This window comes from Cardiocondyla obscurior, linkage group LG10 (genome assembly GCF_019399895.1).
Source record: "Cardiocondyla obscurior isolate alpha-2009 linkage group LG10, Cobs3.1, whole genome shotgun sequence".
Taxonomy (NCBI): Eukaryota; Metazoa; Arthropoda; class Insecta; order Hymenoptera; family Formicidae; genus Cardiocondyla; species Cardiocondyla obscurior.
In genome coordinates, this window is record NC_091873.1 from 5,616,176 (window position 1) to 5,630,773 (window position 14,598).

Sequence of the window (14,598 nt, forward strand, 5' to 3'; positions counted from 1 at the left end):
TTTCGGCCCTTAGAGGAACAGAGAGAACCGCGTAAAAAGAGACGGCAATATGGCCAACCTCGCTGTCCTTCTCGCACGGTGCGCCGCGCTCGCGATGCAACCTTGTCGTTCCGGAGCAACGTTCTTGAGACACAAAACGGAGCACAGAACGACGACTCGAATAACACACGAGCACGAAAGATGATTGTCCGTTCCTGGGTCGACGACGTGGACACTGCCTTGTATGCGAGACTGTCTCTACCGCGGTCGAAAACTCGCGAAACTGCGGTGCGACTAGCGACTCATGCTCGCGCCCGAAGCTCAGCAATTAGACTAAAACAGCTGTTATAGATTCCGGCCCTCGGAGGAAAAGAGAGAACCGTGTAAAGAGAGTGAGTGAGGCCGTTTCGATGCTCGTGGTATCGCCCAACTACAGGTACGTAAAGCTAGACATGACGGTGGAACGAGACAAACGGCGGTGTCCCGTGCGGGTCACTGCGGTTCGTAGGGCCCCAGAGCAACGCGAGACGTAGGTACGCGACGATAAACCGCGAGAGAACCCACGCAGAAGCCTTGATATCCGTCGCGAAAGCCGCAGCTCTGCACGTGGCCGGCGTATTCTCTCGACTGCGCAGCGAGTTACGCAGACCGGCAGCGGAATCAGGCCATCCGCGGAGCGCTGTGATTGGTCGGCGCGCTAGTGACTTCTAGTACTCCCCATATTGTCGAACATCGTAATTTGCATACGTTCACTAGTGATTGCGTAGGAAGCACGGGAAGGTCACGAAGGCGATATGTGCCCAGAACATATTAATTTAATGTTAAAATTAAGTCACTGCTCTCCGCGTGGTCGGTGTGTTCTCTCAACTGCGCAGCGAGTTGCGCAGAAAGCGTGAGGGATCAGGCGATCGATGGAGCGCTGTGATTGGTCGGCGCGCTAGTGACTTCTAGTACTCCCCATATTGTCGAACATCGTAATTTGCATACGTTCAGTAGTGGTTACGTAGGAAGCACGGGAATGTCACGAAGACGGTGTGTGTCTAGAACGTATTAATTTAATATTAAAATTACGTCGTTGCTTTCCGCGTGGCCGGCATATTCTCTCCACTGTGCACCGGGCTGCGTAGATCGCGTTAGTGATCAGACAATCGATAAAACGTTGTGTGACTTGTCATCGCGCTAGTGTCTTCTAATACTCCTGAGCGCCGAGCAACATAACCTACAAACGTTCACTAGTGGTTGCGGAGGAAGCACGGAAAGGTCACGAAGACGGTATGTACCCAGAACATATTAATTTAATATTAAAATTAAACCGGATAAAATCTCAAAAGTAGTTTGTGTAAAAGGAATGTCGTAAAATAACGTCAAGGCAAAGAAAATAATTTATACAAAAATTCGTTTAAAATGTCAATAAAAAAGAGAACAAAGTAAATTACATTGCAAAAGAAACGTTGAAAAATGCTTATTTATTAATCTCGTGTATTGTTCCTACTTAGTTTAATGCGAATGATCACGGGACCAGCTCTTTAATCACTCGAGTGAATCACGTAATTGAATATTTCGTTGTATTTTCATATGATACGGTAATTGGAATACGGACTGCCAACGCATCTGTCGCAATTGTTAGTCATAACAGTAGGTGACTACTGTCCGTATATAATGAACAGTAATCACTGCCCGTTCATAACAGTTAGAAACTACTGTCCAACATAGCGATCCGCAACTACTGATACGCGCTCGTAGAATACAAACAGTAAACTGCTGCGCGTAACTACCGCAGTCTGCAGTTCTCGTTATTACATTAATTGCTCGTGTCTTAATTCTGCATACGCAACTATTTGACAACGTTAACTAAACAAAGGGTGCACGTATGCTTCACGTGCCTGAAATATTTCTCGCGAGTTAACGTTCGATTTATTACGTCGTTTCCTGCAAAAGTACGAACGTGTAAAATAAAAAAAAAAAAAATAAAAAATACTAAAATAAGACGTAAGTTTGTTCAATCTTTCAAAGAAAAAATAGTTTCGTATTTTTATAAAATTGCAATTAAGGTTGCGTACAGATACTGCTTTTATACACGCGTCTCTTCTTTGACTTCCACTCATTTGCACCAAATTATAAGCTATAAAGTTTGCGATGTCAATTAACTGCACACATGTGCCGTCACACGTAATAAAACTTCTCAAATGTCGGCTGGACGTTCACGTCGGATAAGAGAAACTCGCACAGGTCAGTAACTGCGACAAATATACATATACGTGCTCGGTAACTAGAGGACATCAATAACGCTCGGTAACTATCGTACGTATTTCCACCGGACTCGTATCACCTGAAAGCCCTAAGAAGGGCCGTCAGCCAGAATAATCCGACTGTGCCGCGAGATGATTGTAAGGCTCGTGACCGGAATTGATCGTGAACTCCAAAGACGTTTAGATCCCCCTTGATAACCACATATTTCTTACGCCCTTTGTCACGCTCTTCCCGCGATAGAGAAAAATATACGTGTCGAATGACGAGCTCCGCGATGCATAAAACATTTGATGTTTATAAACCGAAGATGCATTTGCATCAGAAGTGCGACCGGTGCCTTATACGAGGTGTTTATTCCAAAACGCAGCGAAGACGTAAACAATATAAATAATATATGAAAATTAAAGCTAAAGAATGCCGTTTGCATTCAGAAAAATATTCTGCGCGGCACTATTCCAGCATCGGGACCGATAGTTTGATTTGTATCTTTCTACGCGATATAAACCGATGCGATATTTGCTCGCAGAAGGATATACCGTTGGAGTAATATCCTACGGAGTCGATCAGAAGGCGTATCTCCGCAAGAAAAATATTTTACGGCGATACGACTTGGCTGGTATCCATTTTCACATTTTACCGCGGCGGAAAGTTCACAGTCTGTAAAGTCCAGCGATCGTGTCGTTTGCCCGGGCAGGACACGCGTCACGAATTGGTTAACTTTATTGCGCATTTAAACGTGCCAGACACTAAAGAGATTTAAAGTGATTTTCCTGCTACGCGCGAAATCTATTTTCGACCGCAATTTAAAACGAAGGAAAATAACTCGGTGCGATCATGTGTCGAATTAAAAATAGGAAAAAGTAAAGAAAAAAAAAAAAAAAAGAAAAATTTTGAAATTAATAACTATAAACATTGGAGCGCCTCGCGACAAACTTATCAATTTTTATGAACCTGAAACTCTTCTAGTACGTTCAATATACAAACGATGTCTGTAAATGCAGAGTATTTTGCAAATAGCAGAACGAAATATTTGTAATGAATTCGCATGTATATACACGCTGGAAGAAATAGCGGGAAATTTACATAGGAAATGAAGGTAAAAATTTTTCTGGAGGAGCTCGCAACGCGGAATGTCTGTAAATAGCGAAGAAAAACAACCGGCGGAAACAAAATGTAATTAACTCTTTTATTTCAAATGACAACGTATCTCGGTATCTCTGACTTTCCATTATCATTCTTTATCATCTCGGTATCGGGTATTACTTGTTTTCTTTATTCTACACTAATGACTGCGTATGTAATAAAAAAAAAAAATTTTATTTACCGCGTGCTTTTATAAAAAATTAAATACAAATTCATAAATTTGTTATATTTATTTTATAAAAAAAAAAACGTCAGGAAGTATTTGAAAGTAAAATCGCTCACGTGTATCGCTGACTGTACAGACGCAAATTAAATTATTTTAAACATTGCTGTAGTCATATATTTATATATTTTAATTCTTAATATATTTTTTAGAACTTTTAATATGTAATTATAATTTCTAATAATATTTATGATACATATGTAGTTCACGGTATTAAATGTAATTTAATACCGACATACTTTCGAGGCTGCAAAACTGTTCTTTGTCTAATCTCTAAAGACATACCCTATTTATTTGTCTGCGATAACCCGTTATTTACGCGTAGCACACTAACAGGCCGGAATCTTTTATCTTAACGAGGAAATATTTTATGTGTCACCTGGATGGTCGATACCCATTAACCTGTAATTTTAATGGAGTTGTATTTTGCAAAATGGTATAACAAGCAAAACGTAATTAAAATTGTATTGCATGTGTGCACGTTTGTGTATCGTTGCAAGCTTAGGTGTTGTATTCCATCTCTTACTTATCAAAAAATTTCAAATAATCTTTAGCGAGGAAGCACAAAAGAATCGTAGCTAGAGGTTACGAGGAACCGAAACTTACTCCGTAATAACGAGTAGAATCGGACAAGTTACATGTTAAATTATTCCACCACAAACAAGAAAATAAATCTTTAATGTAACGAAAATATGCGTTAATTTAGGTAGATTAAATTCAGAGTAAAGTATCGCAAAATAGAATAACTGGAACGGTGTTCCATTAGGTTGTTAAAAGTAGCCTGCGTGCTTTTATAAATAATTCGATTCGTGGATTTATATTTATTAGTGAATTTTGCTTGCTCGCAGGTATCGTGGATTAAGCGGAAGAATATCCAGTTACACGAGCTACTAACCGTAGGACTCACGACGTACGCTAACGACGAGCGGTTTCAAGCAATTCACTTCCACCACAGCGAAGATTGGACGCTTCAAATAAAATACGTTCAACCGAGGGACGCCGGACTGTACGAGTGCCAAGTGTCCACTCATCCGCCCACGAGCATATTTCTAATTCTTGAGGTCGTCGGTAAGTACAAAACTATACTACTAAGTTAAGTGCCTCTAACAAGAGCGTGCGCAACCGAGTTATTCTCGCGATTAATATAGAAAACTGTCGGGAAAAGGAACCAAACAACCATTCCCCCTTCGTTAAAGAAACCTTGAACAAGTTTAAAAAAAAAAAAAAAAAAATTATCCCGTACATTAATACCTATTTCTGACTTCTCAAGGTCTGTTTCTATCGTAATTATAAAAGTTAATCAACTAATGAAATTCTTTGAGCGAGATAAACTCTAAGCAACACCTCGGTGTTCCTCTATATACATTTTTTTGAATTATCTTTATATATTAAACTCACGCGTTATACGTAAAATATACACGCGGCTTTTGCGCAAATCTATAAGAAAAACGGACGAGCTTTCCTATGCGCGGCATATGTACGTGCGTATCGTACCGTATATTTCAGCTTTTCGCGGAAAGAAGGGTAGTTGTGAGGAGCCATTGCTTGCGAAAAATGCCGCAATGCTTTTGTCCATTTGCTGATAAGAGCACATCTATGAATATATATGTATATATACATATAATATATGTATATATGTATATCGTGTATGTATACATACGCCGGAGAGCTTTCTTTCCCATCGTTCGTAACGCCTAGCGTCTGAAAGGGAGGGCTCGATAGTTTATCCACTTGATACACATCCGCGCATTTTCCACGACATTCCTCGCGTAGTCTGTCGTTGTTCTAAGCCGAAAGACCGCAATTATTAAGCGTCTCCGTGGGAGCCGTCACCAGGCGATGCCGGTACTTTTATTTAGATTTTATTAAGCAAGGGGCTAGGACGGGAGATCGATAGCGTGAAAAATACTTTTCCGCCGTGGTGTCGCGGGAATTTCGCGAAATACGCTTTCAACGCGACCAGCCGCCGCGCGGCGCTCAATGCACGCGCGCCAGCCAGCCGCATATTTGCATTTAGATTCGGCTTTTTCCGGGCGCGCATCTCTTATGCGCGAGGCTATCTAATTTCCACGGGATTTTCCTGGTCTTTTTTCGACACCGCGCGCGTAGTCGGCGCCCGCACGGCTCCACCTTTCCTCAGAGTGCTTTCGATATTTATGCCCCTCGCAACGCGGGTTGTTGAGTATCACCTTAGCACTGGTTTCCTTTACCCCATCGGTGCTTTCCCTGCTCGCAAACGATTCGAGAAACTCTCGCCTGAACGATAATTTGAAGAAAATAATCGATGACGATTGGTAAATTTCTGACGATTCGAAAATTATTACATCGCCGCAGACCCGGCTGTAAATATCCAACACTGCTGAGAAATTAAAATACTTCTATTGGGGTGATTTTGAAACTAACGACAGTAAAGAAAAAGTATTTAGTACTTTAATTAAAATTATTATTTTATTTTAATCGTTAAATATCGAAGCTACAAGATGATAGTTTATTATCCCGCACTTCTAGAATAGATATCGAGCTGTGTATACCGATATTTTTATTTAGTTGCACATTGGAACAAACAAAAAAATTTATTTAACGAAAGAAATAGAAAGAAAAATTTTTTTTTTAGTAAAAACTGAAAATATTTGTTAATCTAAATCCAAATATTTCTTTCGCTAACAGTGTTTTCTGTATAGAGCTTTTATATTATATAAACGTTAATAGTCGTTTCATGGCAACAGATATTGCCTAGAGCGAGCAATATTTCACAAAGTTAGTATGGAAATCTTTACGTGCGTGCAACGAAAGCGAGGTAAACTCGAAACACAACTAAATTAAAAAGTAAAAGATGAAAATATCTGTTGAGGCAGAATTTTTACATCGTAATATCCTGTTCGGAATAAATATCTAAGTAAGAAAAATACCCTCTGTCAAATAGCTCAATGGCTTTTTTTTCTTTTTCTTTTAACATAACTTAAAAAAAAATAATTTATCGTTTATAACAATATAATTTTTTTTTGTTCCTTTTTTTTTTCTTTTACAAAATGTTATACGTAAAGTTGTACGTAATAAATGCTACAAATGCTTTTTCATCTGCATAATTTCCTCGAGGTTCGGTTTTTACTGTTGTTATTTCTTATTCAATTACATTTACATGTGCTTATCTTTCTCACTGCTTTTCCTTCATATTTATGTACTCTCCGAAGTACATTGGGTATATTTCTTTCCGCACGCGTCTTTTCTATTATCCCTAACATTTTCGGGGGTTCGAAGGGTAAAAACAATTTAAGGAATTGAATTAAACTTTACATTAATCGAAACGTCATAATACATTAATATAAATGCAAATCGTTGAGGCATTTGAAGAAATGCGCGCGCTATTTTTTAAGAGATCGCAATTACAAACTACGAAAAAAAAAATCATATCATTCGGCCGGTGACTGTAACATAAAAATAAAAATATTAATGTAGACATGCCAGTTAGTTAATAAGATTAATAAAAAAAAAGTAAAGGTTTTTTTTAAATAAAGATATTATTTAAAAAATTTATACTTACTTAAGAGTTGCTCCGCCGATGCAGGAGACTTGCTTCTCCTTTCTGATGAGACGTGTCGAGTCATTCTTCCGCGTATAAGTCACACGCGAACATCGAACAACGTTTTATTTGTTCCTTCGCGCAAGTGCTTAGCGTCGTTCATTCCGCCGACGACGAACCTTTCGAAAAAATTTCTACTCGGGTTTATGCATGAAAGTTAATTTATGCCAAGTTGTTTATAATGCGTACTCTAATTTCTGACAGTCCATATTTTATGTATGCAGCATCGTAATTTTCTCGAGATGTCGGCCCGTGTTTTTACCACCGAAGCGTCTTGGCGCGCTACATGTAACTAAAGTCTTTTCTTACGTGCTTTTAATATTTATATTTCTCTCTGAAGCTATCTTATTTGCAGAACTTAAGATATTTCCTCGCTGATAAATTATATATATATGCATATTGCCGTGCGTTGCGACATTCCCTGAATTTCGACAGATTTATAATTAATCATTTAAAAAGAACCTTTAACAAGATGTGAATTCTACATTAATCGTTTCTACGGCAAGAGAAAAAAAAAATTAGATTTATTATTTAAATCTACTTAAAACGACGTGCAAATCTTTTTCCGTACGTGCCATATCGCGATGGAGAAAATTGAAATGAACATGTCGAAATTCCTATACACCGGCGCCGCAAGTAAATGAAAAAGAATTCAATTGAGACGGCAAAAAAAATGGGCTTCGGGAGGGAAAAGGTGAATTTAATGGAGACGGTGAGTTGGAAGGAATCCGGTATAACTTTAGAATCAATATGATCGTGATATTGTCTTTGAAATGAAGATAGTTTTAAACTCGGCCTTAATGAGCTCTCATTAAAATACAATCGGAGCGAGATGCGCGCCCGCGCTCTCGTTGTCATCTATTTGTTCTAACTCCGGGCATATTTCGCTCTTAACAGGATCATCGCCGGTCCTTCTCCCTCGGCAAGGCCACTTTAATCATCCGATAATGGCACTCCGTCCTTAAGTTCGCAATCGCTGGGGCGATGTTATGTTTCGTGCCGTTATTAGCTGCCCAATTTCTCGCGCGCGACATCGAATTTCGAATTTACATGCGGGGTTTCCCTAGTTTCCCATTTAATTACAGTGTGCGGGTGACGCACCCGATAAATCGCGAACGATACTCTTGCGCGCGTCGCCGCGCCGCACGTTCTTCTTATTAAACGGCACAATGCTTTAAATTATTAACCCTCAGCGGACCAATAATGTTCCCCGTGTCACGCATTCTGCGCCGTGCCGCGCGGATTTATTGTCGGTTTTATTATGCTTTCATGCGCCCCGCGATGAGATAGGCAAGGTCATGATGTCGCGTTAATGTCTCGCGCTGAGATTTTCGTTGCATATTCGTGAAAAACAACTCGGGGCTCCGACCAGAAAACAATAGCGAACGAGGTTCAATATATTTAAAACACAAGTTGTGAATGTTAATGTAAATTTTAATTTAGTTTGATGCGCGATAAGACCTGCAGACAAACATTTATTTTGTAAGATAAATTAAATATAAAATTAAAATTATTAAATATCGATTTTAATCAATTTTGCATTTAAAAAACAACTTTATTTAATACGAAATTTAATACGAATTTATGAACAATTGATTTCTTTTTTTTTATCGTCGAATGAGAAGGACTTGCGTAAAGAACGGAACTGGTTTTGACTGAAGAATTATTGAGGCATAAAGAAGTCAATTGGAAAACGTTAAAAATGCATAAAACGTATGATTGTATTACCGTATATATCTGCACGTTTATATCGCTTTCCTATAATTTTCCATAAACGAGCCAATTATTGTTTATTTAATTAATTAAATATTAATTTGTTTTTCTCGAACCACGCTGGTAAAGAAATGCATTATTCTAATAGATTTCACTACTCGTTCTTTTGCTTGAGAGCAGCGATTGCTTAGCATTACTTTTTAAATTAGTTTTATATTTAATCGGCAATTCAGAAGAATCTCAAAAGTCCGAATTAACTTCAGTGAGGAGTAATTCAAGCGCACAAAGGGTTTAATTAAAAGTGTAAAAACTATATCATTGACATTCCTATTTACGAATTTTGAATCGACCTTAATTTAATTTGCCACAGATTTTCACAAAAACTAGTTGGCGTTTATTTATTAAACTTTATATCCAGCTTTCCGAGTGGATTTATGTTATTTTACCAACCAGACAATATTTTAAAATTCTGTTTTATTATAAAAAAAAAAAAAAAATTTTGTAGAGTGTTGTTTTAATTTTTATTTATTTAATGTCGTGTTATCTATATTAATTTTATTTTTGGTCGTTAATTGTGCGGGGATTATTTTTGAAAGACGCAGGATTCTTGAATGAGAAAAACTTTTACGGTGAAGTAGCTCTCTAATCGGTATTCAGAATAACGTCGCTAACTTAGCTTTTCTATTCATCGAATTAAATATCCCGTGACTTTCATTTACGGAGATATTTAGAGGGCTGCCTCTACCTGAATAACTATCCTGCAGTTGACTATTTGAAAAGCAACGCATAAACCGTTGTCGAGAGGATTCGTTTACCGCAATCCTTGAAAAAGTAATGAATAATTTTCGTAAGTGTTTAAATATGATAGTAAATTTAATAACGTTAATCCCTTGAACCACAGTGGCATTTATTTGGCACCGCTTTTCGCAATTGAGAAAAATTATATTAATTCTACCCTGATTTACTTAAAACTACGTCACGTTGTAATTCTTGAGGTCACTGAATTTAAATTTCTAGTCAGAATTGCAAAATTTTGATACGCTGATTCAATATGGCGAGTTTAAGCTTGACAAATTTTCTACTTTAGAAATTTGTAGAAAATCTTATGTATTAAATTCTTTCCATTATAAGATATATTAATTAATGTTAACGAAAGGTTTCATATCGTTAAAATCATTTTGTTATTTTGTTAAAAAATACGTATGCTGGTTAAAATTTTTCTGTTAAATATTTAAAACATGTAATAGTTATTATAACATACTGATCTTGCGTTAATTAAACGTAAATGTAAAGTTATTGAAATTATCTGGAAAGAAGTGTGAAAATAGTACAATATGAACATATTTTTAATTATATTTAATGGGTACTGTGTTATGGGATCTATTCGATAAAATTTACAGAAAAATTTGCCAAGTACATTGATTTATTATATTTATACGCAAGTAATTATTTTCTAAAATTATTTAATAATGTAATATAATAGTAATATATACTTTAGGTACATATTATTTTAAACCAAAGTTTTAATTTTACACGTGTAAAATGTAAAAGTAACTTCTTTCAATTTAAACTTGTTCATTGAAAATGTATTGATTATACATGAAATTTATGTTAAATTACTATATATTATATTTATTTTGTGTTGAAATAATAACATGATATTGGTGTTCTCGTTTAACATATTCATATTACGTAAAATTTAATACAAACTTTTCAACAGTTATGAAGCGTTGAATTTAAATTTGAAGTTAGAAAGTTAAAATTAGCGCTTAAAGCAATAGTTTAAAGACACTAAGTTTTGTCTAACTAGACAACAGAGATATGTGCAGCATAATAGCACACATAATAATTTAAAAGTATTCCGCTTTCTCTTTACACAAAACTCCGCATAGTTGCGCAATATCACGAAAACCGAGTCATTTAAATTTACCTCCACTTGAATCGCGAAAATTAGAATCTCTCATCGTGCAAACAATCCGTAAGCAGTAAAAAAAAAAAAAAATAAAAGTAAAAAATAGAGAAAAAGAAAAAAAAGAGAGTTCGCGAACCCGCAGAAAATCTGTGTCGCGCTTTTTAGGAACCACCGGCATCCTTTATCGCGACAAAGTTCGGCGGCGGGAGGGGGTGGCCTGCGTAAATGTTGGGATAAAGGCTGTCAAAAAATTGTTCGAGCAAACGTCGGACAAGGACTCGCGCTCCACCGATTTTAAACTGCAATAGTTCCCACAGGATCGATGCCCATTCACTCCGGGGAGCCCTCAGATCGCGTGCAAACGTTTCGAATCACATCTCGACTATCGTTCGCGGCCGCTCGGCCGTGACAGCGGTCGGCTAGCAGTAAAAGCGTATCTGGATTGGTCGGTGCGGGTGTTGGCGGCGTGTTTACAGTGTTACCCCTCGCGCACCTGATCCTATAATGCCTCGCCGCCGACGCGCGGCATGTCAGGTCGCCCCCGAGTGAAAGGGTGAAACGTGCTCGGACGTGAGCAGACTTAAAATTCGCGGCGCTGCTCGCGAGATACCGCAGAACGTGAGTCATCCCGACAGTATTTCTCAAAGTCCGGATCAGAGAGTTCTTTAAAACTCTTCTGTATTACGCGAAACCGCAGTCGATGCTCGTTACGAATGACATATCTCAGCGCGATGTCTTTTTCATATCGCTTATAAATAACGGCAATAAGTAATGGGAATTATAATAATTAAAATTTATTTGTATATTAATACAGCGGGATTGAATAAAGAGTTTAAATGCAGACTTCATAATGGAAACGTAATGTAATTGTACGCTGTGTGGGGACGCAATATCAGAGAAAGACATTGCGTGAATTTAAAAATCTCAATCATTCCTTCCATTGTTTCGAAAATAATAGAAATAGGTGCATCGCTGATTAAAAAAGATACACAGAAAGAAAGGCTTTTTTACATTGAATAAAATTTTCTTTAAAGTAATAAAACATAAAGTTTTTGAAATAGTATATCGAGTATACTTACTGCTTACTAAAATATGAAACCAGATAATCAACAGTAGATATAAACTTTTATTTTTTTTTTATTTCTCTTTTTTATCCTTTAAAATGTACAGCTGTCAAAGTATCAAGATCGCATCGCGTGTTTGTAATCACTTTGAAATTCTGCATCCAAATCGTGAATTTATCAATCCAATGTTCCCGCCCAGTTTAAATATTTGGAGAACCCTGTGTCACATGCTGCTCAGTGCTATCGAATCGCGAATCAATATCGACAGGGGAAAGGATAAACGATTTCAATTTATGATAAAACCTGTTAAAATTTCATACTCCATAATTGGTAACGGAAAGATATCAAAAAAAGATTATCCTTTTACACGATTGATTCCATTCTCGATTGATTAGCGATACATGATGATAATCCGCGATTGTGTAAAGGTATTACCGAGGCGTATATACTATTTTCAATCTTCGTTAATGTGCGCCATTTTCATTTAAATAGCTTCATTTAAATGGCTTTATTAAGCCAGTTAAAATAAATAGCTATTACGTACGAATATAAATAGTACGCATTAAATTTCTACGATTAGCGTAAATAAATATCTTGATCGAATATCGGTTATTGAACTAATAAGCTCCTCCTTCGCCGTGATTGCTCTTTAAAGTAAAGCCACGCTGAATGGCATCTGATAAAGTAATTAAGACCTATAGGGAAGAAGAAAGCGGATGATAATTTACTCCCCCTCGCGTAATAGTTTTACGCGAAGACGTTTGAATAGAAATAATAAATGTCACTTCGCGCGGTAAGTCGCCGATAAATTAGGATCCCGGCGAGCGATACTGATTGCACGTGACAGCTATTTCGCGGAGAAAAACGTGAGACACGCTGTTCCGGGACGCGGCCTAATTGAATGCTTAATTAATGGACAATTTACTCAATGAGGTGAATTATTCGAAAAATAAATTACCTCGGAAGAATTGCCCTTATCGGGTAATTAATTACATTGGTAAACGCGCTTTTCGTTGATTCGCTGTTTAGTAAAAACAGTAAAAAAGAAATAAAAAATTTTTTTTAATTTATAAAACTTTAAAATGGTGTGTTTTTTTCTGTTTTTTTTATAATCTCGATAACGCGTAAAAGGAATAAATTTTTTATGGCACGTACGCACCTTTTAGAGATAGAAATTTATTATTTAAATTAAGAGAATTGATGCTATTGTTCTGACGTCGAAATGACGGACGGCAGAGCAATGGACATCTTTGTGACTGATACCCGAGTGTCATAAATGCGATTGATGCTCAGCTAATGGAAACAACAGCGCGCGGATCCGCTACTCTAGATGAAAGGTTAATTATGCGATCGGACTGCTTTTACACAAATACAAACACGCACACGGCTATGATTTACGTGTTAATTATAATTCTAATATTATTGAATAAAACATCCTATCATCGATTCCGATAAATCATCTCGTTACGGCAATTATGTCGATTGCCTACTACGCAAAATTCATAGGCCAAACATCGTTGAGGTTCCTCTGGTCAGATAAATATTTTATCCGTTTAGTATTAGAATAAATTGCAACACGCTCGGCCAAAATAATTGCCAGATTATAGATATTCAGGAGCAACTACTGCATGCGTACAATGTATATTAAAAGCTCTTAAAGAATAAAACAATGTGTGTAGCTAAATTTTTCTACAAATATAATTTTAACGATAACCGAATATGTATAAATCAATAATCTTTAATTTAACGAATCTCGCAAAAAATTTTTATTATCTTTTAATAAATGCAATTGTTGATAAATAAAAATATGCATCTGTCACTATATCGCGTACGAGGTCGCGTACATAGAAGAACATTTTAAATGAGTTCTATTTTCAAATGCAGCCGCGATTATTTTTTAAAATAGTCGTTCGCTGAGTCAGGCGTTTTCTGGCCCTTGATGTTTGAGAAACTCTGGTGGGACGTGTGCTAGATCCTGTCGTTCTTACACAAGCTATTCTCATCTTCCGACCTCGGGACGGGCTCTCACATAACCATGTAGTAAACAATGCTCCCGACTATCTAGGACTACGAACGCTCGCGTCTCACGTATTACATTTGACCATTTGCAGAAGCCAGAGCGGAGATAGCCGGTCCGGGGGAGAAGTTCGTGAGGCCGGGGAGTACGCTGCAGCTTCACTGCTTGGTGAAAAAGTCCACGGAAGTGCCGTCGTACCTATTCTGGTACCACAACTTCCGTATGATCAATTACGACGTTGACCAAGGCGTCAATGTCAGCACCGACCTCGTCAGCAGGGAGAGCTGGCTGGAGGTGCCGAGGGCGTCGGATCGCCACTCGGGCAATTACACCTGTAAAGCCAGCAACGCCCAGCCGGCGCGCGTCCTGGTGCACGTCTTCAAAGGCGACAATCCGGCCGCTATGCAGCACAGCATGGCATCGTCGCCGTCGCTGATGGCCTGCACCGCTCTGCTCACCACGTTCGCCACGCTTAAGCTGGCCCTGCAGACGAACTGGAGTTTGTGACATGTGTAAGTGCAAGACTTGCGAAAATCTAGGGTATATTAGCGAAATTGTAATATTGTCATTTATCGTGTCGCGTGATCTATGTTCGTGCGAGGATGTGCCCTAGTTTCGACCGCCGAAGTTAGTAGTGCGGCGGTATGATCATAGTGGTTCCAGTTAAATTCATCACTGTTATCGGAATGATGGCATTACCGGAACTCTTGGGTGGGG

General features: G+C 37.9%; 1 protein-coding gene across 3 annotated transcripts in view; it reads left to right on the forward strand.

The window, feature by feature from the left end:
• The window catches only part of LOC139106295 (lachesin), a 91,828-nt gene extending 77,230 nt beyond the window's left edge, over positions 1–14,598 (forward strand). For all 3 annotated transcript variants that reach the window (XM_070662924.1, XM_070662926.1, XM_070662925.1), the window contains 2 exons: positions 4,444–4,663; positions 13,976–14,598. In XM_070662924.1, the coding sequence (XP_070519025.1) occupies positions 4,444–4,663; positions 13,976–14,388 (633 nt within the window). In that variant the 3' untranslated portion in view covers positions 14,389–14,598. The remainder of the gene's footprint in view (positions 1–4,443; positions 4,664–13,975) is intronic.